The sequence below is a fragment of the Pantherophis guttatus genome, chromosome 3, assembly GCF_059756535.1.
Source record: "Pantherophis guttatus breed Tessera chromosome 3, ASM5975653v1, whole genome shotgun sequence".
Taxonomy (NCBI): Eukaryota; Metazoa; Chordata; class Lepidosauria; order Squamata; family Colubridae; genus Pantherophis; species Pantherophis guttatus.
In genome coordinates this window covers 3,317,458-3,341,303 of record NC_142065.1, presented here as the reverse complement: position 1 = coordinate 3,341,303, position 23,846 = coordinate 3,317,458, and the positions used below count along the sequence as shown (strand labels likewise).

General features: G+C 42.7%; 1 protein-coding gene across 2 annotated transcripts; it reads left to right on the top strand.

The window, feature by feature from the left end:
- Nucleotides 1–416: 416 nt before the first annotated feature.
- C3H20orf96 (chromosome 3 C20orf96 homolog) lies at nucleotides 417–23,846 on the top strand. Of its 2 annotated transcripts, none has more exons than XM_060686106.2 (11): nucleotides 417–573; nucleotides 1,534–1,636; nucleotides 10,012–10,144; nucleotides 12,370–12,485; nucleotides 13,965–14,123; nucleotides 16,012–16,111; nucleotides 17,404–17,561; nucleotides 17,693–17,794; nucleotides 19,759–19,845; nucleotides 20,618–20,736; nucleotides 23,581–23,846. In XM_060686106.2, the coding sequence occupies exons 2-11, from the start codon at nucleotides 1,577–1,579 to the stop codon at nucleotides 23,639–23,641; spliced, it is 1,095 nt and encodes a 364-aa protein (XP_060542089.1). In that variant the 5' UTR covers nucleotides 417–573; nucleotides 1,534–1,576; the 3' UTR covers nucleotides 23,642–23,846. The 2 variants fall into 2 exon arrangements, with proteins under 2 accessions (XP_060542089.1, XP_060542088.1); XM_060686105.2 differs by having other exon boundaries at nucleotides 567–694.

The following is a 23,846-nucleotide window of genomic DNA, read 5'->3' as shown; positions in this document are numbered from 1 at the left end:
TTTATTCCATTTGGTTTTATTGGCAGAAAAAAAGTTTGTTCCTTTTGAAATGATTTCTGGACTTTCCACTCTGGTTTCCCCCGTGATTTCCTCGTGGTCTCCTATCCAACTCTCTTTAGGTCACAGCTTCTTCACCCAAGATTGAGTAGATACTGCGCCTTAACTGGCCCGTCTTCCTCTGGTAAATATATTATCCAATAACTGCAATCAATAATCCGGAGAGCATTGATGGGAAGCGCAAGTCAACTCATTTGGCTGGGGGGCGCCAGGTTGGCGATAGAGGCGCTCCAAGCCAGGAAAGGCTGTCCAGCAAAAGACCTGCGCACGCGCAAGAGAAGCCGGGAGGCGGGGCCTTCGCGGCATGGAAGCGGCCCAATGGAAAGAACGGGCGTTGTGGGGGTCGACCTTCAAGGGGCGGGGACGACGACGACGACGACGGGAGGGATCAGCAGAGCGAAGGGCGGGGTGATGCTTGGGCCTGCGGGGCTTCCGTAGGTCCTCCGGGTCGCCATGGAGATGAGCGCGCGCTGCGTTGCTAGGAGACGGGGAGACACACGCGCGCGCGCGAAGCAGGTAAAGGGGGAAACGAGGCGGGGTTGGCTCATCTTAAATGGAGCCTCCAGCGACGGGCGCAGTCTACCCCCAGGAAACCAAACGGCAGAGGTTTCCGGGTAGTGACTGCTCCGTCCCTCAGGTCCTCCGTGCGGGTGGGGGGGAACCTAAATTGAGACCTATCCCTGGCATTTTTTTTTTGTTTTATTTTTATTTTTATTATTTTATTTTATTTTATATTTTAGTATTTTATTTTATTTTATTTTATATTTTAGTATTTTATTTTATATTTTAGTTTACATTTTATTATTTTATTTTATATTTTAGTTTAATTTTATTATTTTATATTTTATTATTTTATTTTATATTTTATTATTTATTGCATTGCATTGCATTTTATTATTTTATTTAGCGTATGGCATATCATACATAGACTAGCTAAGGATATTAACATTTCTCCACCTAGATGAATAAAATAAATACAACTGGAATAAAATCCTGGCTCACATTTGTGCTCCTGTCTTTTCCTTGGTGATGGTGGGGGGGTAGCTTTTGCTTCCTCCCTTCCAAGGGTTTCTTAAATTTAAATTTAATGTCATTTATTTTAATTAAGACATGACTTTGGGCAGCTTGCAAAACCCATCACATACATAACAAAGCGAGCGGCGTATAAAAGCTAACACTGCTTTAATATTTAAAGCTATATTATTGGGAGCCTCTCTGAAGCTAGAAAGGTGGGGCAGCCTATAAATATTCCATCATGAACAATATTAAGATAATAAAATAATGGTTTGAGGTCATCAGGATCTCTCAAAATGTTATTTCAAATCATTTATTTTTCCTCGGGGGGAAAAAAAATCATTTTATAGAGACAAGAACACTACGTTTTGCAAGATTTGACGGCAATGGATCTTCAAGATCTCTCTTCCCTTGTCCATTTCTTTTTATATATATTCTGTATATAATTCTTTGTCCCTCCAGGTGCTGACATTTCCTCTCGCACGGCTTTTCCCTGGCTGCAAAAATGTCGTCCAGGAATCCAAGTTTGTTTCCCAAGAGTTTTATCAGTTCCTTAAACCAAACGGTGAGTTCTGCAAAGAAAAGAAAAGAAAAGAATAGAATAGAGAATAGAATAGAATAGAATAGAATAGAATAGAGAATAAAATAGAATAGAATAGAATAGAGAATAAAATAGAATAGAATAGAAAATAGAATAGATAGAATATGTCAGATGTAAATGCCTTATTCTCCAATGTGTAAATAATGTATATATATGGAACATCAGAGATTAACTTATTCTTTGGACTTTAATGTATTCATAACTTACCACTCCCATTCCTAGCTCCACCCCTTGTATATATAAGGAGCCACCCTCACCATTCTCGTCGCTTCTACCTTGAATATTCAGTGAATATAGAATGCCTATCATAATTAAAAAGAAATATATTTAAAGCTCTAACTCCTATTATCTTTATTGAGTCTGATCCTGAAAATATTGCAACAAGCTGGTAGCAGAGGATGGTTAATTGACTCAATAAGTAATTAAAAATGTCCAAGAAAGATAGGCCCAACACCAGGGCCTACAGCAAAGAAATAGAAACTGATCAAGAGATGATCAACGAATCCACCAATGCGATTTCGAGAGAATCCGAAGAATACACCACTGAAGAAGAAGAACTAATGAGTGAAAATAATGACCAGAAAGAAATCGAAATAGAAAATAACGAACTCAGGTCAGAGATATTAAAGATACTAAAAAGCCAAAAGAATGATGAAAGTCTCATCGCGGACCTCCAGGAGATGCTGAAGAACAGCGGAGCAGCGAGAGAGAAAAACGTCATTAAAGAAAAACCCAAAGATCAAAAAATCGTAAGTGAGATGACTACTGAGAAAATAGTTGTTAAAAAGAAAAGATGTGATCCCGCGCGAAATTTTGAATGGCAGCCATCTTGGTTTCAACGAACTTCAAAAGAGAATGGAGCAGAGCCAATCAAAACGCTCAGTTCAAAATTTCTGGCGCGAAAAACACTATCAGACGAAGAAAGTGAGAAAGAAGTCTCAAACTCTTCAGATGATCCAAAATCAGAAAGTGAAGACGATTTAACAAAATCTCAAGTAAAATCAGCAATGAAAACGCTTTTTGCTGCTTTTGGGCCAAGACTGAAAATTACCAAGACATCTACGAAGAAGCAAGAAATCAAACCGGCGACTCAAGACCTGCACGCTCCCATCCTGGCTTCGAAAGCGACGACGCCCGAGCCCAGAGAGCCATGCCGATTTCGCCCTACACCACAGACAAAATCGAATACCAACGCACACAAAAAGAAGAAAAGAACCGTCACCACCACCAGAACCCCAAAAACCGAGCCAGAGACCGACTCATCTGAGGAGGAGCGGATCGAGAGAGCTGAAAGGGAGAGAACCTTCCACGACGCCACCAAAGAAGAAATGAGCAACGCGCATGTGCGAAACTACGTAGACAACCCAGAAGGACTTGAACTGGCCAGAGAACCGCGCAGACTCATTGCAAGCATCCCAATGCCGTTCTGTAATTTCCTGCACTTGAGAGATCACGGACTGCCCCAGGTTGTAAGTAATGGACAGAATAATGTAGGTAACTTACCCAGTGACTTCCCAAAACTTAGAATTGATGGCGTTAATTTACAAGAGTGGTATCAACAGCTTCAGGTCATTTTCATGAAAGAAAATTTACTATTCTTTATAACTAGCCCTCCAAGAAGACCTTGGACTTTAAAAATAGATTGTTTACATCATAGAGCATTTTTCATAATAATATCTAGCGTGTCTCCTGCAATGTATCATAGCATCAAACCAAACCTAACTGTATCAGAAATAATTCAATGCATGTTTAATCTATTTCACAGCGATAGCGTAGCTACAACCACAAGAATGTCTAAGGATTTCTTTTCCTCTAGAGTAAAACCAGGGGTTTCTATAAGTGAGCATTTGATAAATCTAAACAAAATAAGAGCTGAGCTACAATTGAGGGGGGAAGTGATTTCAGATCAAACAATGAAAAGTGTTATTATCAATTCACTTGATCCATCATGGGATAGCTTTATGTCACACTTAGATACCATTAATTTGGGATATTTATCCATAGAAAGTCTATCTAACAAATTGATAGCAGAAGACAATTCAAGAAAAAATCGATCCAGTAACCAAACAGACCACAAACCTTTTAGGAAAGTAGTCTTTCAAGATAAACATAATGAGGCCTTTAGATGCTACAATTGTGGATCCAGGGAACATAGTAGAAGAGACTGCCCCAAAGTCTCAAGAGAGAGACATAGACCAGAATATAGGAGCAAATATAATTACAGACAATCTTCCACAGATAGACACAAATATAGAAGCCCACCAAATTACAAAGAAGGTAGAGGGGGTAGAGAAAATTCAAAAGAGAGGAAATCTGGGTCACTGAATGGGCTAGATAAACAAGACAGCACCAGAACACAGCAGGATGAGAATAACAATTGGCTTATTGATTCTGGTGCAACAAATCACACCACCAACAACAAAAGTATATTATCTTCATTTATAGAAGATAAGTTTGTGATAAAGGTAGCTAATCAAGAAAAGGTTCAAGTACTAGGCAAAGGAAATGTGACCTTGCCTGGTCTAGGGAAAATAGAGGGGGTATTATTAATCCCAGAAATACCTCACAACATACTAAGTGCCATAAAATTAAGCAGAGAATCTGATATCAATATAGTTTTCTCAAAGGGGAAAGCAACTATAGAAAAGAACAAAACAAATGTAGGTACTGTAATGATAAAAGGAGGTCTACCCTATCTGATAACTAAAGAAAGATGTTTACATAACATTGATTCAAATATGGAAGATTGTATTGAAGCAGATGATGAAAATGTCAGTAACAGTGACAATGATGAGTGTAGAATAACTCATGATCACAAAAATACATACAAGGAAAAGAAACCAAAAATAGGTAAACCAATTCATGATGAGTGTGCTCACATCTTACACAGGAAGTTAGGACATGCAAGCTTTCCTGTAGTACAAAAAATGACTGAACACGCAGAAGGTGTCAAAATAAAAAATTGTGAAAATTATTTGGAATGCTCAGTATGTAAGTCCACCAAACTAAAAACCAGTCCCAGACCAAAAAAATCTAACAGATCAACTAACAATATTTTTGATTTGGTACATATGGACTTAGTTGGTCCATTAAGTCCCTCAATTACCTATAGAAAACGTTACTTCCTAACAATAGTGGATGACTACAGCCGATATGGTTTTGTTTACACATTAAAGCACAAGGATGAAACATTTCAGAAATTTAAGGAATTCTACAAACGTATAGAAACACAACATAATATCAGAATAAAGCAAATTATGACAGATAGGGGATGTGAGTTCATGTCTAAAGAATTCTCCCAATGGTTAAAGGATAGAGGAATGTTACATTTCACGTCCAATCCTTTTTCTGCATTTCAAAATGGAGTTGCAGAGAGGAAAAATTCCACACTACAAACCATGATTAGGTGCACATTAGAGGATGCTGGTTTAGGCAAACAATTTTGGTCAGAGGCATTACATTATTCGAATTACACTCAAAATAGAACCTGGTCCAGTATTGTGAATAAGACACCATATGAGGTGATGTACAATAGAAAACCCAAATTATCACACATGCACATATTTGGAGTCACTGCAGACGTACACATACCTAAACAATTGAGGAGAAAGGGAGAAAACGTATCCAGGAGATTAAGATTCATGGGATACGAAACTGGAACCAAAGGGTACAGATTTATTGATAGTAATAACAAATTTATAGTATCCAGAACAGCTGTGTTCCATGAACAGGCCAATTGGTCAAAATTGCACCTTAATGAAATATTTCCTAATAAATGTAAAGATACGATATCTTGCGAGGAAGGAACAACAGAAAATCAAAATATTAACAAAAGTAAGAACAAAACCAAAACTTGGACTAATAGTCAGCATAAAATAAAGACAGACACATTAACAAAAAAGGAAGCTAGATATTTGCATGATAACCATAGCAAGCCTGAAAGAACTATTAGAAACAATAGAAACCAAATACCAAATAAATACAAAGATTACATAATGCATATGAATGGAGAACAAATAACACCTAATACATATGAAGAAGTATTGAAACTTCCACATGAAGAAAGAGAAAAATGGGAACTAGCTATGGAAAAAGAGATGGAAAGTTTACAAGGATTAAATGTATTCACACCTGCGATCGCACCTAAGGATAAAACAATTATAGGTACCAGGTGGATTTATAAAATTAAGAACTTAGAAGGAGGCAATACCTTATACAAGGCTAGACTAGTTGCACAAGGCTATGCACAAAAATATCCAGAAGACTATACTGATACATATTCACCCACAGTGAGAACAGAGAGTGTCAAAACAGCCCTTGTAGTAGCATCTGCACTCAATCTGGACGTATTCCAATATGACATACAGACCGCATACTTACATGCAAAATTAGATAAGGAAATATATGTAAGAGCACCACACAGTCAATACACTAATAAGAACGAAATTTGGTTATTAAATAAGAGTCTGTACGGATTAAAGCAATCCGGCAAAAGATGGTACGATTGCTTGGTAAAAGTACTTAAGACCATGGATTTCAACGCCACCACTGCTGATAACTGTTTCTTTGTAAAAAAGAGTAATGATCATATTGAATTTGTATTAATTTACGTGGACGATATTTTATACATTGGAAAGCATAAAGAGAGCAGGGAAATCTTTGTAAATAAGTTAAATGAACACTTCTCACTGAAATCTCTGGGTAAAGTGAATAAATACCTTGGTGTGCAAATTAACAAAACTAAAAGGGGATTCAAACTTACACAGAAAGATAAAATCATCGAACTCCTAAACAAATGTAACTTAAATAATGCTAAAACCTGTGACACCCCTATGCAAACTGATTTTCTTAGAAACACTGATGAATCTTCCCCTGAGTTTAAAGACAACACATTTTACAGATCAGTTATAGGTTCACTCCTTTATATATCTAATTGGACTAGGCCAGATATTGCATTACCTCTCAATCTATTGTCAAGATATGTTAGTAAACCAACCTTGTATCATTGGGAAGCTGTCAAAAGAATTCTAAGATATCTGAAGGGTACATTAGATTTTTGTTTAATGTTGGAACCCAATAATGACAGAGAACCAAAAATTACTTGTTATGCTGATGCAGATTGGGCTGGTGATACATCATGCAGAAAGAGTACTTCTGGTTATGTTTTTCTATTGAATGATTGTCCAGTTTACTGGTATACTGGTAAACAAGAACTAGTAGCCACTTCTACTACAGAAGCGGAATATGTTTGTTTGTCCAAAGCTGCAAATAACCTTGTATGGTTCAATGATCTGATCACTGATGTTTGGAAGAAACCCACCTTACCATTTATTATGCATGAAGACAATAAAGCGGCCATTGAAATATCCAGATCCGATGCAATTGGACAAAGGTCCAGGCATATTGATATAAAGTTTAAGCATGTGAGACAACTGTCTCAAGACGGATTCATTAAAGCAATACATTGCGATACTTCTGAACAATTAGCTGACATATTAACAAAACCCTTACCTTCTAAACAACACAAATATTTAACTTCTAAATTATATGTATTATATTGTCCTGAATCAGAATGTAATTGGTGTTGTGTAACGAACCGGCATTTAGAGGGGGATTTGTCAGATGTAAATGCCTTATTCTCCAATGTGTAAATAATGTATATATATGGAACATCAGAGGTTAACTTATTCTTTGGACTTTAATGTATTCATAACTTACCACTCCCATTCCTAGCTCCACCCCTTGTATATATAAGGAGCCACCCTCACCATTCTCGTCGCTTCTACCTTGAATATTCAGTGAATATAGAATGCCTATCATAATTAAAAAGAAATATATTTAAAGCTCTAACTCCTATTATCTTTATTGAGTCTGATCCTGAAAATATTGCAACAGAATAGATAGAATAGAATGAATAGAATAGAATAGAATAGAGAATAAAATAGAATAGAATAGAAAATAGAATAGATAGAATAGAATGAATAGAATAGAATAGAGAATAGAATAGAGAACAGAATAGAATAGAATAGAATAGAAAATAGAATAGAATGAATAGAATGAATAGAATAGAATAGAGAATAGAATAGAGAACAGAACAGAACAGAACAGAATAGAATAGAATAGAATAGAATAGAATAGAATAGAAAATAGAATAGAATAGAATAGAATAGAATAGAATAGAATAGAATAGAATAGAATAGAATAGAATAGAATAGAATAGAATAGAATAGGAATTTTGCAAAAGGAAGCAGTACGGTTTAAAAGATCCAAATCGTATTTTTGTATCCTTTACTGAGTAGGTAATAAAATGGAACAGTTGTGCACAAATCTATATTATTATCATTACCTAAAAAGAAAATATGTATGTTTAAGCAGAAGATTGCTGGAGGGAATTGGCTTTCCATGTCAAACTGAATATTATTTCCATGCTATGCTGGTATGTGGGTGGATGACAAGATTATCTTAAACAGATATTTCTCAGAGATATAATAGGTGGGAGTATAGACATAGGTGATCTATGGTACTCTCTGAGCTTGGTTGTTTTCTTGCAGACATTTAATGACCCAACTAGGTAACATCATCAGTACTAGAAGAGAGGAGGAGGAGAATTATGGAGTCCTTCTTTGGTACTCCCTGAGCTTGGTTGTTTTCTTGCAGACGTTTCATGACCCAAATAGGTAATATCATCAGTGTTACTAGTTTGGGTAATCAAACGCCTGCTGCAAGAAAACAACCAAGCTCAGAGAGCACCAAGGACCCCACAGTCGTCCTCCTCCTCCTCCTCCTCCTCCTCCTCCTCCTCCTCCTCCTCCTCCTCCTCCTCCTCTTCCTCCTCCCCCTCCACCACCACAAACCACATTCACTTCTTGATTATTTTCTTTCAGACGTTTCATTAGCCAAGTTAGGTAACATCATCAGGGCTAGCTACTTAGCACTGATCAACCCTAATTACCTACCACAGCATCAGCACTAGCCCTGATGATGTTAGCAATAGCAATAGCCCTTAGACTTATATACCGCTTCCCAGTGCTTTGCAGCCTTCTCTAAGGGGTTTACAGAGTCAGGCTCTTGCCCCCTACAATCTGGGTCCTCATTTTACCGACCTCGGAAGGACGGAAGGCTGAGTCAACCTTGAGCCTGGTGAGATTCGATCTGCCAAATTGCAGGCAGCCAGCAGTCAGCAGAAGTAGCCTGCAGTACTGCACTCTCACCACTGCGCCACTGCAGTTAAGAACTGTGTTCCTAACTAACAAATATAATATATATTTGAAAAAGCAATGGAAAAGAAATGAATGGTTGTCCTGTTATATATTTAAGTGACTTTTAGTAAGATATTGGATTGTAATATTTGGATAAGGGCCTGGTTGTTCAGCAGACTAAAAGCATTGTGATTAACACCAACTGTCTGCAATTACTGTAAGTTCGAATCTCGCCAAGGCTCAAGGTTGACTCAGCCTTCCATCCTTTCTAAGGTGGGTAAAATGAGGACCCAGTTTGTGGGGGCAATAAGCTGACTTTGTATAAATATACAAAAGGATGAAGGCTATTGCTTAGCGCATTGTAAGCCGCCCTGAGTCTCCGGAGAAGGGCAGCATATAAATCAAATTTAAAAAAAAATAAGTTGACAAAGAAAAATATTTGTGATTGGAATAAGGGAATTTAGGGAAATACTGGAAATTATATTATGTTGTGAAAAAGACGCAATGGGGAAATATTTGAATAGGATGATTTAGAGTTAAGGTTAACTATTAGCAAAATGATTGATTTCAAATTTAAGGGTTTTAACTTGGAGAAAGTAAAGGAAAGAATTAAATTGGATTAAGATTAGAGATTAGGGCGAATGGTAATATTGGTTATTAGAAGAAACAAGGAAAAGAAAATAAAAATTAGAGAGAAAGATTATTATGGCAAAAAGTGAAATATATAAATTGTGTTGGAGATAACTAAAAATTGTATAAATTTGTGACTCGGCCAATACTCTGTTCAGAAAAAATGCATTGTTTGTTTGTTTGTGTAAAAAATAAAAAAACATTTACAAAAAAACCCCCAACAACTGTGTTCCTAACTTAACAACTGCTATGCTTCAGTTAACAAACGTGGTAAGAAAGAGCATCAATGGAGCACAGTTCACTTTTACCAATGTCTCACTTAGCAACGGGAATTTTGGCCTCAATAGTGAACGCAAATCGAGGACTTTCAGGCTTCCATTCATTTCCAAAGAGACTGGGAAAATCCATGCTTGTATGTGTGTCTCATTTGCTGATTTTCGTCAAGTTTTAAAGCCCATTGTTTTAATGAAGATGCATTGCTTGTCTGCCTCTTTCTCCTCTGGGATTTAGGATTACAGCCAATGGGAAAGGGAAGAGGTGCCAAGAAGGCCCAAATTAAGATTACTCCTGCCACCCCCGTTGCCTCCAGGGATGAAGAAGGAGGGAAACAAATTCCTGCAGAAAATACAACCCAAGAAATCAGGTGGGAAAAGAGTTTGGCTGGCGTAGTCTGGCCTGCGAGGGGGCGCGAGGGGAAGTCATTTCCAGTCTTTCCTTTTTGGTAGAGTTCACTTGTGGCTGAGTGAAAAGAAGGCCACTCAGAGATACTCAAGAGGCTGAAAGTCCAAAAAGAACTAGCAAGGATAAAACGTCCTGGGTAGAAAGCATCTTTGAACTTTCCGTCCTCCCGGACAGAAAGGAAAGGAACGGTTCTTCCTGTAAGGAGAGGCTGAGAGGATCCTTCTTCTTTCTTTTTTTTTATAAACCTTTATTAACATTTAAAATATTAAAATACAAGTAAAAATACATCTATGACAAAAAATATATCCGTAATAATTGTACAATCTAACGTCATTCTGACAGTACACAATTCTTAACTTTGTTCATATAATCCCAAATATTCCTACTTAATCAGACATATGTAAACACAATTTATATCTTATTTTATTCTATACATTTCCTATTTTTAATTTCTATCCATTGATACCAATTTTCCGAAGTTGAGTAGTATTCCGAGTCTTCCTTATTATTTAATTCTATAGTAAGTTTGTCCATTTCTGCACACTCAAAAATTTTCCGGATTATTACACAGTCTGTTGGTATAATGGACATTTTCCAGGCTTTTTCCACGATTCTCGCTGCTGTAGTAATATGAATAATCAGATATTTAATCCTTTTAGGATAATTTCCTTTAATGATCCCCAGAAGAAACAATTCAGGTTTCAATTCTATTTGACAGTGTGTGATTTATTTTAGCCATTTTTGTATTTTCATCCAGTATTTTTTGACTTCTGGGCAAAGCCACCATACATGGAAGTAGGTACCTTGTGCTTGTTTACATTTCCAGCAATTAGGTTTTAGGTTGGGGTACATTTTTGCAAGTCTTGTGGGGCTAGATGCCACCAATAGAACATTTTATACTGATTTTCTTTATATGCGGTTCATTTTGTTAATGTATAATTTTTCTCCCAATTTTTTTCCCAATCTTCTAACTCAATGTTGTGTCCAATATTTTTAGCCCATGCTATCATTGAGAGGATCCTTCTTCTAAGTAGGGGAAGGGCGGTGCAGTTTGGTTTAGTGGAAGAGAGGAACCTGAGTTCAAGTCCTGCTTTAAACCCCGAAATTGGGTGATTTTGAATCGGTTGTTTTCTGTCAGGAAGGAGGCAAGAGCCTGCACCACTGACCCTCTGCTTAGGAAACTGTGTGGCTTGTTAGCGGGACAGAGAGAGAGAGAGAAAGAGAAGAGAGAAGAGAAGAGAAGAGAAGGAAAGAAGGAATAAAAAAGGAAGGAAGGAGGGGAAAAAAGAGGAAGCAAGAGAAGGATGGAGGGGAGGGAGGGAAAAGGAAGGAAGGGAAGGAAAAAGAGAAAAAGATGAAGGAAAGAGAGAAGGATGGAAGTAAAAGAAGGGAGAGAGGGAGGGGAAAGGAATGAAGGAAAAGAAATATGAAGAAAGGAAGGAAAGAAAAAGGAAGAAAAAGAAGAGAAAAAAGGAGGAAGAAAAAAGAAAAAGAAGAGAAAGGAAGCAAGAGAAGGAAGGAGGGGAGGGAGGGAAAAGGAAGGGAAGGAAAAAGAGAAAGATGAAGGAAAGAGAAGGATGGAAGTAAAGGAAGGAAGAGAGGGAGGGGAAAGGAATGAAGGAAAAGAAATATGAAGGAAGGAAAGAAAAAGGAAGAAAAAGAAGAGAAAAAAAGGAGGAAGAAAAAAAAAAGAAGAGAAAGGAAGCAAGAGAAGGAAGGAGGGGAGGGAGGGAAAAGGAAGGAAGGGAAGGAAAAAGAAAAAGATGAAGGAAAGAGAGAAGGATGGAAGTAAAGGGAGAGAGGGAGGGGAAAGGAATGAAGGAAAAGAAATATGAAGGAAGGAAGGAAAGAAAAAGGAAGAAAAAGAAGAAGAAGAGAAAAAAGGAGGAAGAAAAAAGAAAGAAGAGAAAGGAAGCAAGAGAAGGAAGGAGGAGAGGGAGGGAAAAGGAAGGAAGGAAGGAAAAAGACAGACAGATAGAAATTATCTCACAGTCCCTGGGTGATTGGCCAAAGTCACCGGCTGGCTTTCAGACTAGAACTCCCCACCTCCTGCTTTCCAGCCTGGTGCCTTCCCCACTAGACAAAACGTTCAATATTTTTGGTCCAGAATCTCCTGCGCCCGCCTTCCCTGACCCGCTGTCCTCCGAGCAGCGGCCTCAGGTCCCCCCACTTCTCTTCTCTTTCTAGAGGAGCGAAAGGTCTGGAGCGTGGCCCTGAAGGCCACCCCGTCCATGAGGCACAAGGTGGGGTGGCACCAAGCCCTGACCGAAGAAATGGCCAAGGCCAACATCAAAATTCTGCAGGTACCTGAAGGAAAGAGCCCCTGGAAACAGGGCTGGAGGGGGGGGGTCTCCCTCGGGCCCCACTCTTTCCTGGCTGGGAGTCCAGGTTTCACATGGTGTTCACCAGGAGTTTGAGACCAGAAGCTCAAAATGGGGGATCAGACCCCCTTATTATGTTCTGGAACCGAAGGGCAAATGGATCACACCTGGAGAAACAGGGATTTTAGAATTGTTAAGCCACTCAGGACGTCTTGGCTGAGATGGGCAGGTTGAGAAAGATAAAGGAGAGAGGGAGGGAAGGAGGGAGGGAGGGAAGGAGGGAGGTTGATCTTGAGGAAGGAAGGGAGGAGGGAAGGAAGGAGGAAGGAAAAAAAGGGGAGGAGTGGGGAAGCAAGGAAGAAAAGAAAGGGGGAGGGAGGGAAAAGGAGGAAACTAGGCAGGAAGGTTGATCTTATGGAAGGAAGAAGAGAAGGAAGGAAAAAGGAAGGAAGGAAAGGGGGAGGGAGGAGGGAGGGAGGAAGGGAAGGAGGAAGGAAGGAAGAAAGGAAGGCCGGGAGGAGGGGAGAAGGAAGGAAGCAAAGAAAGGGGGAGGGAGGGAAAAAGGAAGAAAGGAGGAAACTAGGTAGGAAGGTTGATCTTATGGAAGGAAGAAGAGAAGAAAGGAAGAAGGAAGGAAGGAAGGAAAGGGAGAGGGAGGAGGGGAGAAGGAAGGGAGGGAGGGAAGGAGGAAGGAAGGAAGGAAGAGGGAAGGAAGGAAGGAAAGAAAGGGGAGGAAGGGAGGGAAGGAGGAAGGAGGGAAAAGGAAGGAAGAAGGAAGGAAGGAAGGAATGGGGGAGGGAGGAGGGGAGAAGGAAGGGAGGGAAGGAGGAAGAAAGGAAGGAAGAGGGGAGGAAGGAAAGAGGGACGGAAGGAGGAAGGGAAAAGGAAGGAAGGAAGGAAGAGGGAGGGAGGGAAGGAAGGAAGGAAAGGGGAGGGAGGAGGGGAGAAGGAAGGGAGGGAAGGAGAAAGAAAGGAAGGAAGAGGGAAGAAAGGAAGGAAGAAAAAGGAAGGGAGGAAAGGGGGAGGGAGGAAGGGAAGGAGGGAAAAGGAAGGAAGGAAGAGGGAAGGAAGGAAGGAAAGGGGAGGGAGGAGGGGAGAAGGAAGGGAGGGAAGGAGGGAAAGAGAAAGAAAGGAAGGAAGAGGGAAGAAAGGAAGGAAGAAAAAGGAAGGAAGGAAGGAAGGAAGGAAGGAAGGAAGGAAGGAAAGGGGGAACCTAGGTGGGAATTCCCCATTCTAGGACTTGGGGTCTCCTTCCATCTGATGGCCAATCAGGATGGCCAATGGAGCTGTTTCGTCATCCAGAGTTTCTTAACCTGGAAAAACTTTAAAGGTGGCAGGATTTCCATTCCCAGAATTCCGAGAGTTGAAGTCCCCACATTTTTAAAGTGGCAGCGGCAGAGGACCGCTGCCCCTACTGTCACCCCCTTTTTTTCTCCCGCCCCCCCCAAAAAAACACCTTAGCGGCTTTCGAAGAGCAAGACGGCCAGCCTGGAAGAACTGAGGCGCCATTCCGTGGTGCTCCTGGAGAAGAATAAGGACCTGATGGAGACCATCCAGGAGACGGAAACGGATTCGGCCAACCAGGCCAGGTCCCTCCTGCAGCAGTACGACATGTTTGGGGTGAGGCTGCCTGGGAAGGGCAAGCGGGAGCAGCGGAACCAGGCTGTGGGCCACGGGGAGTCCACGGGCCGTTGGGGGCCTTCGCCACACAGCGAGGGATTGGCGCTCTGGGGTCCACCGGAACAGCCTGTTTCTTGAGAAAAGGCAACCATTATTGTCTGAAATGGCATAGGGTCTCCTCCTGCTTGAACAGAGGGTTGGACTAGAAGACCTCCAAGGTCCCTTCCGACTCTGTTATTCAGAAAGAAAGAAAGAAGGGAGGGAGGGAGGGAGGGAAAGAGAGAAAAAGAAAGAAAGAAAGAAAGAGGAAAAAGAAAGAAGGAAAGAGAAAGAAGGGAGGGAAGGCGGGAAAGAAAGGGAGGGAGGGAAAGAAAGGAAAAGAAAAAGAAAGAAGGAAGGAAAGAAAGAAAAAGGGAGGGAGGGAGGAAAAAAGAAAGAAGGAAAGGGAGGGAGGGAGGGAAAGAAAGAAAGAGAAAGAGAAAGAAAGAAAGAAAGAAAAAGAAGGGAGGGAGGGAGGAAAAAGAAGAAGGGAGGGAAGGAGGGAGGGAAAGAAAGGGAGAGAGGGAAAGAAAGGAAAAGAGAAGGAAAGAAAGAAAGAAAAAGAAGGGAGGGAGGGAGGGAGGAAAAAGAAGGAAAGAAAGAAGGGAGGGAGGGAAACAAAGAAAAAGAAGGGAGGGAGGGAGGAAAAAGAAGGAAAGAGAAAGAAGGGAGGGAAGGAGGGAGGGAAAGAAAGGAAAAGAAAAAGAAAGAAGGAAGGAAAGAAAGAAAGAAAAAGAAGGGAGGGAGGGAGGAAAAGAAAGAAGGAAAGAGAAGGGAAGGAGGGAAAGAGAAAGGGAGGGAGGGAAAGAAAGAAAGAGAAAGAAAGACAGAAATAAAAAGAAAGGAAAGAAGGAAGGAAAGTAGAATAAAATGGAATGGAATAGAATAACAGATTTGGAAGAGACCTTGTAGACAAATGGCTGTCCAGTCTCTTCTTTAAAACCTCCTTTGATGAAGCACCCACAACTTCTGGTGGCAAGCTGTTCCACTGGTTAATTGCTCTCACTGTCAGGAAATTTGAATTGTAGGTTGGATCTCTCCTTGGAAAGTTCCCATCTGTTACTTCTTGTCCTGCCTTCAGGTGTCTTTGGAGAATGGGTTGACACCCCTCCCCCTCTTCTCAGTGACAGCCCCTCAAACATGGGAAGATGCTATCATGTCTCCACTCGTCCTTCTCTTTCTTAGACCAGACATACCCAATTCCTGCAACCACTCGCCGTATAGTTTAGCCTCCAGTCCTTTAATCCTCTTTGTAGTGTGTCATGCTCTCCTGTCGGAGCCTGAATCTGCGGAGATCGAGGGGGCGGCTTCGTTGGCTTCAGAGGAATGTGGGGAGGAGCAGGACCAGGCAGCGCAGGGTCCCTCAGGATTGGGACGCCTTGTTAGCAGGGAGGAATGGGGGCAGGATGACCGAGAGGGCAAGCAGTGGAAACGAGGAGGAGCGACAGAGCTCAGGCGCTGAGCAAGGACTGCCCCCTCCTGATCCCCGAGCACGGAGAGTGGAGAGAAGGCGGGAACAGCGCAGGCCGACCTGACGACTCGGGAGGAGAGTGCTCCGCCCCTCTTCACAGGGCACAACTGGGGACTGAGACTTAAGGAGATGCTGTGGGGAGGGGCATTTGTCGGGAACGAACACTGAGTTGGTCGAGTTTGGTGTGCCAGTACAGACATTTGGAGTTTGCAGGACTGCTTGCCCTCTCTCAGTCATCGAGCAGGAGACCCTAGACCAGCTCAGACAGGTGGCCGTCCGGTCTCTTCTTGAAAACCTCCAGGGATGGAGCACCCCACAGCTTCTAGTGGCGAGCAGTTCCCCTGGCTAATCGTACTCTTGTCGCTTCAAATCCCACAGCGGATCATCGCCACTCTCCGAGACTCCAATCAGAACCAAGTGGGCGTCGCCAAAGCAGAGCTCAACGCCGCGGAGAAGGAAGTGGAGAAGAAAATGGCGAGTAAGCGGTGCCCACCTCTCCTCCTCACCTGGGTGGGGTGGGGCTGGGCAGAAGAGAGCGCCACGGTTTTCAAATCCCCAAGGAAGGAGTAGTACATTGTGGCCAGGTTGCTTATCAAGCACCTCCTCTTAATGTATAGGTAAATGTATAGGTAGCCCTTTTGTTGTGGCCTGTTGGCTGCCAGCCCCTCCAGCAACCAAATCAGAGGAGGAGGAGGAACAGCTGGGTCCAGTGCCTGATGCTCAGAAGGCAGAGGAGAGGAGAGCAGTGGAAATCTATGGGCCGGTTCTTGGGACGGAAGAGCCACCGCTGCTAGTGAAGCCCCACCCTGGCTCTGGGGATAAAAGGCAGCAGGCGGAGAGGAATAGACTTGGCAGACAACTATTCGTCTTCCGGCTGGACGGACTTGTCGGTCTGCGAGAGAAACTTTATACCGGGGCTGCCGGCGCTCCTAATAAAGGAATCTTTTAAGTTCACTTCAGAGGGTTTGTCGTGTTTGGGGAGCTGGGTCAGAATACCTTGACTTAAAACTATTTGTTTAGTGACCGTTTGGTTATAGCCGCCTTGGAAAAAGGGAGCCATGACTGGTCCTTGCAATTATCCATCCATCCATCCATCCATCCATCCATCCATCCATCCATCCATCCATCCATCCAACTATCTATCTATCTATCTATCTATCTATCTATCTATCTATCTATCTATCTATCTATCTATCTATCTATCTATCTATCTATCAATCTTCTATATCTATATCATCTATCTATCTATTATCTATATCTGTATCATTATCTATTACAAACTATTCTAAAAATACGAGTTCCAGGTATATTAGTAAAAAAAAGAAGCAGACATACTGTGAATTGTGGAACTTTTTTATATCTATCTATCTATCTATCTATCTATCTATCTATCTATCTATCTATCTATCTATCTATCTATCTATCTATCTGTCTGTCTGTCTGTCTGTCTGTCCCCTATTCTATATCTGGTAGTGCAGTGGTTAGAAGCCAGTATTTCAGGCTAACTCACAGCCAACTGCCAGCAGTTTGATTCTCACCGTCCTTCCGAGGTGGGTTAAAATGAGGACCCAGACTATTGGGGGGGCCATGTGCTGACTCTCTAAACTGCTCAGAGAGGGCTGCAAAAGCACTGGGAAGCGGTATATACAGCAAATCTGAGCGCTATTGCTATGATATATTTTATTTTTTTTGAGATCGGGCATCAGAATATTTTCTGTTCCCGGTCAAAAAAGAAAGTGACCATCGAGGTTCTCTTCTCTTTTCTTTCAGAAATGGACCAGGAGCTGAAACGGGTCGGCACCAAAGTCCACACCATGCAGGAAGAGGTCAACGTCTTGCGGAGCTACATGGACAAGGAGTATCCGCTGAAGGCAGTCCAGATCGCCTCCCTGCTCCGCAGCATCCGGAACCTGAACGAGGAGCAACAGGTGGGGGGGGGTGGATGTCCTTCCCAGGCCCCTGTCTCAAGGGTGGGGGTGAGGTGGGGGGTGGTGTCTTGCAGTCCTCAGACCCTTCTTTAAAGACCCCCCCTCCCTTTCTGCTGTTCTGCCTTCTCCAGTACGAATTGGAAGACACTGAAGATCTGGCCAGGCGCTTCTTGGACACCTTAGCCGGAAAAGCCAGGGACGAGCAGGAGCGCATTCTGCGGTCTGTGGCCGATGTGAGTGGGATCGCTCTGACTGGCCCCAAAGGGCTTCATCCTTTTCTTTTTTCCCTTTGAAGACATTTCGCTTCTCATCCCAGGAAGCTTCTTCTTCTTTTTTTTTTTTTACAATAATTTTTATTAATATATTCTATACACCAATACACAAATAAAATATACAATCCTGCCACCATGGTATAATGTGATTACATTGTCCATAAATATAAAGTCATTCCTTTATACATACATATTTGCCGTCATATATATATACATCATCATATATCTATTCTATCCCACCTTTTCTGGACCCAATCGTACCATACTTTCCAACCATTATAAAATTCGGAATCTTTTTTACCATTGATCAATCTAGTTCATCTATCTGATTCCGCACACTCAATTCATTTTATAGATTATTTTCAAATCCATCGGTAAGTATTGATTTTTCCACTCCTGCGCATACGCTAATCTTGCTGCAGTGATAATGTGAATCAACAAGAACCATATATCTGATTTAACGTTCAAAGGTTTTGCCCCCAATAGGAAAATCTCGGGCCTTAATTCCAAATTAATCTGTGTAATTTCCAAAATCCATTTCTTCCCAATATTTACCGCCTGCGGGCCGGTCCACCATTGGTGAAAATAAGTTCCATTACTGTAACCGCACTTCCAACAGCAGGCAAATGTCCCGGGAAATATTTTAGCTAGTCTCGCCGGGGGGAGATGCCACCGGTAGACCATTTTATATATGTTTTCTTTGTATGAAGAAGCCATAGTTAATTTCATATTTTTCAACCAAATCTGTTCCCATTGCTGGAAGGAAGTTTTTTCAGTTCTTACGGACTGGAGGGGAGAGACTGGGCAGCCATTTGTTCGGAACGGGGTTGTCCATCAGCGCATGGCCGAAACCCCTAAAATGCAATGCGAGCGTCCCTTGCACATGCGCCCCTCCCCCATGCATGCGTCCCTCGCGCATGTGTCCTGCCTTCACCGCCCCCCCCCATGCCCCTTTGCGGGCCTGGAAAGCCTCCTGCACAGTGGTGAAATTCAAAAATTTTTACTACCGGTTCTGTGGGTGTGGCTTGGTGGGCGTGGCAGGGGAAGGATACTGCAAAATCTCCATTCCCACCCAACTCTGGGGCCAGCCAGAGGTGGTATTTGCCGGTTCTCCGTACTGCTCAAGATTTCTGCTACTGGTTCTCCAGAACCTGCCAGAACCTGCTGGATTTCACTTCTGAGTAGACCCCACACCATTTCTGATTGATGGCAGTCCAGTCTCTTCTTGAAAGCCTCCAGTGATGAAGCTCCCACAACTTCTGAAGGCAACTTCTGTTCCATGGGTGGATTGTTCTCACTGTCAGAAAATTCCTCCTTATTTTAGGTTGAATCTCTGCTTGATCAGTTTCCATCCATCATTTCTTGTCTGGCCTTCAGGAGCTTTGGGAAACAGCTTCACCCCCTCCTCTCTGTGGCAGCCCCTCAAATATTGGAAGATGCTCTCCTGTCTCCCCTGGTCCTTCTCTTCACTAGACTAGCCAGGCCCAGTTCCTGCAACCGTTCATCGTATGTTTTATCCTCCAGTCCCCTCATCATCCTGGTTGCTCTTCTCTGCACTCTTTCCAGAGTCTCCACATCTTTTTTTATAGTGTGGTGACCAAAACTGGATGCAGGACTCTAGGTGTGGCCTTACTAAGGCTTTATAGAGTGGTATTAGTACCTCCCTTGATCTTGATTGACTCCCTTTGTTAATGCAATTTAGGATTGCATTGGCTTTTTTGGCTGCCACCGCACACAGCTGGCTCCTATTTAGCTGGTTGTCCACTAAGACTTCAAGATCCCTCTCCCAGTTCCTGCTATTAAGCCTGGTTTCACCCAGACGATATGTGTCTACTTTTGGTTTTTCTTGCCTAAGTGTTAAGACTTTAATTTTCTCTACGTTGAATTACGGCCTTAATTTTGTCCTCCTTTTTTTGTCGTTCTAGAAGACGCTGCTTCAGTATCAGGACGGTCTGGAGCAGATGCACCGGAACAACAAGGAATTGAGAAGACAGATCGACGTGCAAAAGGAGGCAAGAAAATCTGGGAATTGCAGTCTGTAGACTTGGCAAAGAACTGAGCTGATGTCAGGGCTGGTTAGAAATTTCTCCTCTTGATCACCTGGTGGCTCCCTATCCCACAGCAGGATAACCTTCCAGGAGGTTTCGTGGCCGCTAGAAACTGTTACGTATAGATGGCAAAAGAGAAATCCTGAATTGAGGTCTTTGCTAGACAAGTAGTCCTCGACTTACAACAGTTCATTTAGTGACAATGGTATCTAAAAAAAGCAACTTACGACTGTTTTTTCACCCTTACGACCGTTGCTGCATCCCCACGGCCACGTGGTCAAAATTCAGATGCTTGGCAACCGACTCGTATTTATGACAGTCGCCGTGTCCCGCGATCCCCTTTTGCGACCGTCTGACCAGCCAAGTCACTGGGGAAGCCATTTTCACTTCATCACCCTGTGACTAACTTTTAACGACTGCAGTGATTCGTTTAACAATGTTCAGGTCTTAAGAAACACTGCGACCATCATAAAGAGGAGTCCGTTGCCAAGGGTCCGAATTTTGATCACGTGACCATGGGGAATGATGCGACGGTCGTAAGTGTGGATCACGGTTCGGAATCCCTTTTTTCAGTGCCTTTGGTCACTAAATGAGCCATTGTAAGTCGAGGACTATCTGAAAGAGGGGCCCTGGAGGCCAGCCGTGTTGAAAACTCCACGCAGGAGGAGCTGGGAGGTCCAACGGGGAGTAGGAGATGTTCGGAGCCCTGAAACTTTGGCCCTGTTTTCCGTTTCAGGTGATTGACGACCTGGTGAAAGAAGTGACGGAGCTGCACGAGAGCATCATTTACCTGCACCACGCCCTGGGGGACCCCTACGACATCATTTTCCCGGACATCCTTCTGCGCCGGCCCAAGTACTGCCCTCCCTTTGCACCTTCACGCTCCTTCTCATGAAGCCGCACGGGTTGCCAGAGGTGGTATTCAGCCGGTTCACTCGAACCGGTAGCAGAAATCGCACCCGCCTCGGCTCTATGCTGTCCTATTTAGGCACGTTTTTGAGTCCGGGCGCGTGCGCAGAAGGCGCCCGCGTCAGCAAAGCTCACATTTTCGGTGCTGGGCGAACCGGTAGGTCAGTTATCTGAATCCCACCTCTGCGACTTGCGTGCGGCGAGGCTGGGAGAAACACCAAACCCAGAAGTGTATATAGGTGGTCTTTGATATACGACCGGCCGCTTAGCGACCGTTCTAAGTTACGACCGATGAAAAGGGTTCAGTGGCAACCTGGGATTTAAAAAACAGGAATATAATGCATAAGCATGGTTTGGTACGGTGGCCTAGAGGTAGAGCTCTAGCCTCACAATCAGGAGGCTGTGAGTTCGATCTCAGGTAGAGGCAGATGTTTCTCTCTCTGGGCACATTGAGAATATATCTGCTGAACAAAACCCCGTACTGGCGACAGGGACGGCATCCGGCCAGTAAAACACTCAGCTCCATTCAGTTGCCCAGACTCCACTCCGCAAGGGACTATGGGGTTAAAAGATGATGATGGTGATGAATATAATGCATAAGCCTCCCATAATGCATACTAGGGGCCTGTAATGTACATATACAGGTAGTCCTCGACTTACAACAGTTCGCTTAGTTACGACGTCACTGCAAAAAGGACACTTTTCATACTTAACGACCATTGCAGCATAATTACATGATCAAAATTCAGACACCTGGCAACTGACATGTTTATGACAGCCGCAGGGATGCCCATTTTGCGACCTTCCGACAAGCCAAGTCAACGGGGAAGCCAGATTCACTTAATAACCGTGTTACTAACTTAACAACTGCAGTGATTCACTTAACAACGGTGGCAAGGAAGGTCGTAAAACGGGTCAAAATTCACTTCACCACTCCCTCGCTTAGCAAGAGAAATGTTGGGCTCAATTGCGGTCGTAAACCAAGGACGACCTGTACTTATGACCCGAGTTCGTAGTTCCGATGGCTGCCTTCCAGACCCCCACGGTCTTGTGATGGCATTTTGGAGGGTTCAGCACTTTTCACCTCTCCTCCTTTCTTAGTGTGGATCAATCAATCAATCAATCAACCAACCAATCAAAGTAGTGCTAGAAGGGACCTTTGAGGTCTTCTCGCCCAACCCCATTTCATACTATCCCATTTCAGACAAGTGGCTATCCAGTCATCCAGAGCATCCACAACTTCTGGTGGCAAGCAGTTCCACTGGTTAATTGTTGTCCCTGTTAGGAAGTTTCTCCTTAGTTCCAGGTTGCTTCTCTCCTTGATGAGTTTCCATCCGTTGCTTCTTGTCCTGCCTTCAGGGGCTTTGGAGAATAGCTTGACCCGCAACTCTTCTTTGGGGCAGCCCCTCAAATACTGCAACCACTGCTATCATGTCTCCCCTAATTCTTCTTTTCTTTAGACTAGCCAAACCCCAATTCCTGCAACCGTTCTTTATATGTTTTAGCCTCCAGGCCTTTGATCCTCTTAGTTGCGCTTCTCTGCACTTTTTCCAAAGTCTCAACCTCTTTTTTGTAATGTGGGACCAAAACTGGATGCAGGATTCCAGGTGTGGCCTTACTAAGGCTTTACAAAGCGGTGCTAATACTTCACCTGATTTTGATTCTATGCCTCTGTTTATATAAACAAGAATTGTGTTAGCTTTTTTGGCTGCTGCTCCCTTTCTTTCTTTCTTTCTTTCTTTCTTTCTTTCTTTCTTTCTTTCTTTCTTTCTTTCTTTCTTTCTTTCTTTCTTTCTCTTCCTTCCTTCCTTCCTTCCTTCCTTCCTTCCTTCCTTCTTTTCTTCTCCTCCTTCTCCTCCCCTCCTCTCTCTTTCTTTTTGGCTGCTCAGTTGCTCTTCTCTGAACTTTTTCCAAACTCTCAACATCTTTTTTGTAGTATGGTGACCAAAATTGGTTGCAGGATTCCAGTTGTGGCCTTACTATGCCTCTGTTGATACAACCAAGGATTGTATTAGCTTTTTTGGCTGCTGCTCTTTTCTTTCTTTCCTTCTTTTTTTCTTTCTTTCTTTCTTTCTTTCTTTCTTTCTTTCTTTCTTTCTTCTTTCTTTCTTTCTTTCTTTCTCTCTCTCTCTTTCTTTCTTCTTCTCCTTCTCCCCCTTCCTCTCTCTTTCTTTTTGGCTGCTCAGTTGCTCTCCTCTGAACTTTTTCCAAACTCTCAACCTCTTTTTTTTTTGTAATGTGGGGACCAAAAGTGGATGCAGGATTCCAGCTGTGGCCTTACTATGCCTCTGTTGATACAACCAAGGATTGTATTAGCTTTTTTGGCTGCTGCTTCTTTCTTTCTTTCTTTCTTTCTTTCTTTCTTTCTTTCTTTCTTTCTTTCTTTCTTTCTTTCTTTCTTTCTTTCTTCTTTCTTTCTCTTTCTCTCTCTCTCTCTCTTTCTTTCTTTCTTTTTCTTTCTTTCTTTCTTCCTTCTTTCTCTCTCTCTCTCTCTCTTTCTTTCTTCTTCTCCTTCTCCCCACTCCTCTCTCTTTCTTTTTGGCTGCTCAGTTGCTCTCCTCTGAACTTTTTCCAAACTCTCAACCTCTTTTTTTTTTTGTAATGTGGGGACCAAAAGTGGACGCAGGATTCCAGCTGTGGCCTTACTAAGGCTTTAAGGCACACGGCTAGCTCAGATTTAAGCTACTGGGACTCCAAGATCCCTCTCACAGTTATACTATTATTGAGCCATGTTTTACCTAATCAATACTCGTAATCTCATCTCTGCTTCTCTCTTTCACACACCCCCAGATGCACCCCAGACATGGACGTCGTTCTGAACATCCCGACCGATGAGGATTTCCCCTTGTAGTCGCCGGAAAGGAACCAGGGAAGGACACGTCTGCCAAAACCTGCTTGGGCTCCGTTGTCGGTTGGGTTTGACTGTGTTTGGCCGAGATTGGGTGCCGCCTCCTGGCCAGAGCCTAGCCAGGCTAAATCTCGCAGCTGTCTTTAAATTTCCTCAATCAAATATATTGGGGTTTTCTTTTCCTCTATTAAATGCAGTCCTTATTTGA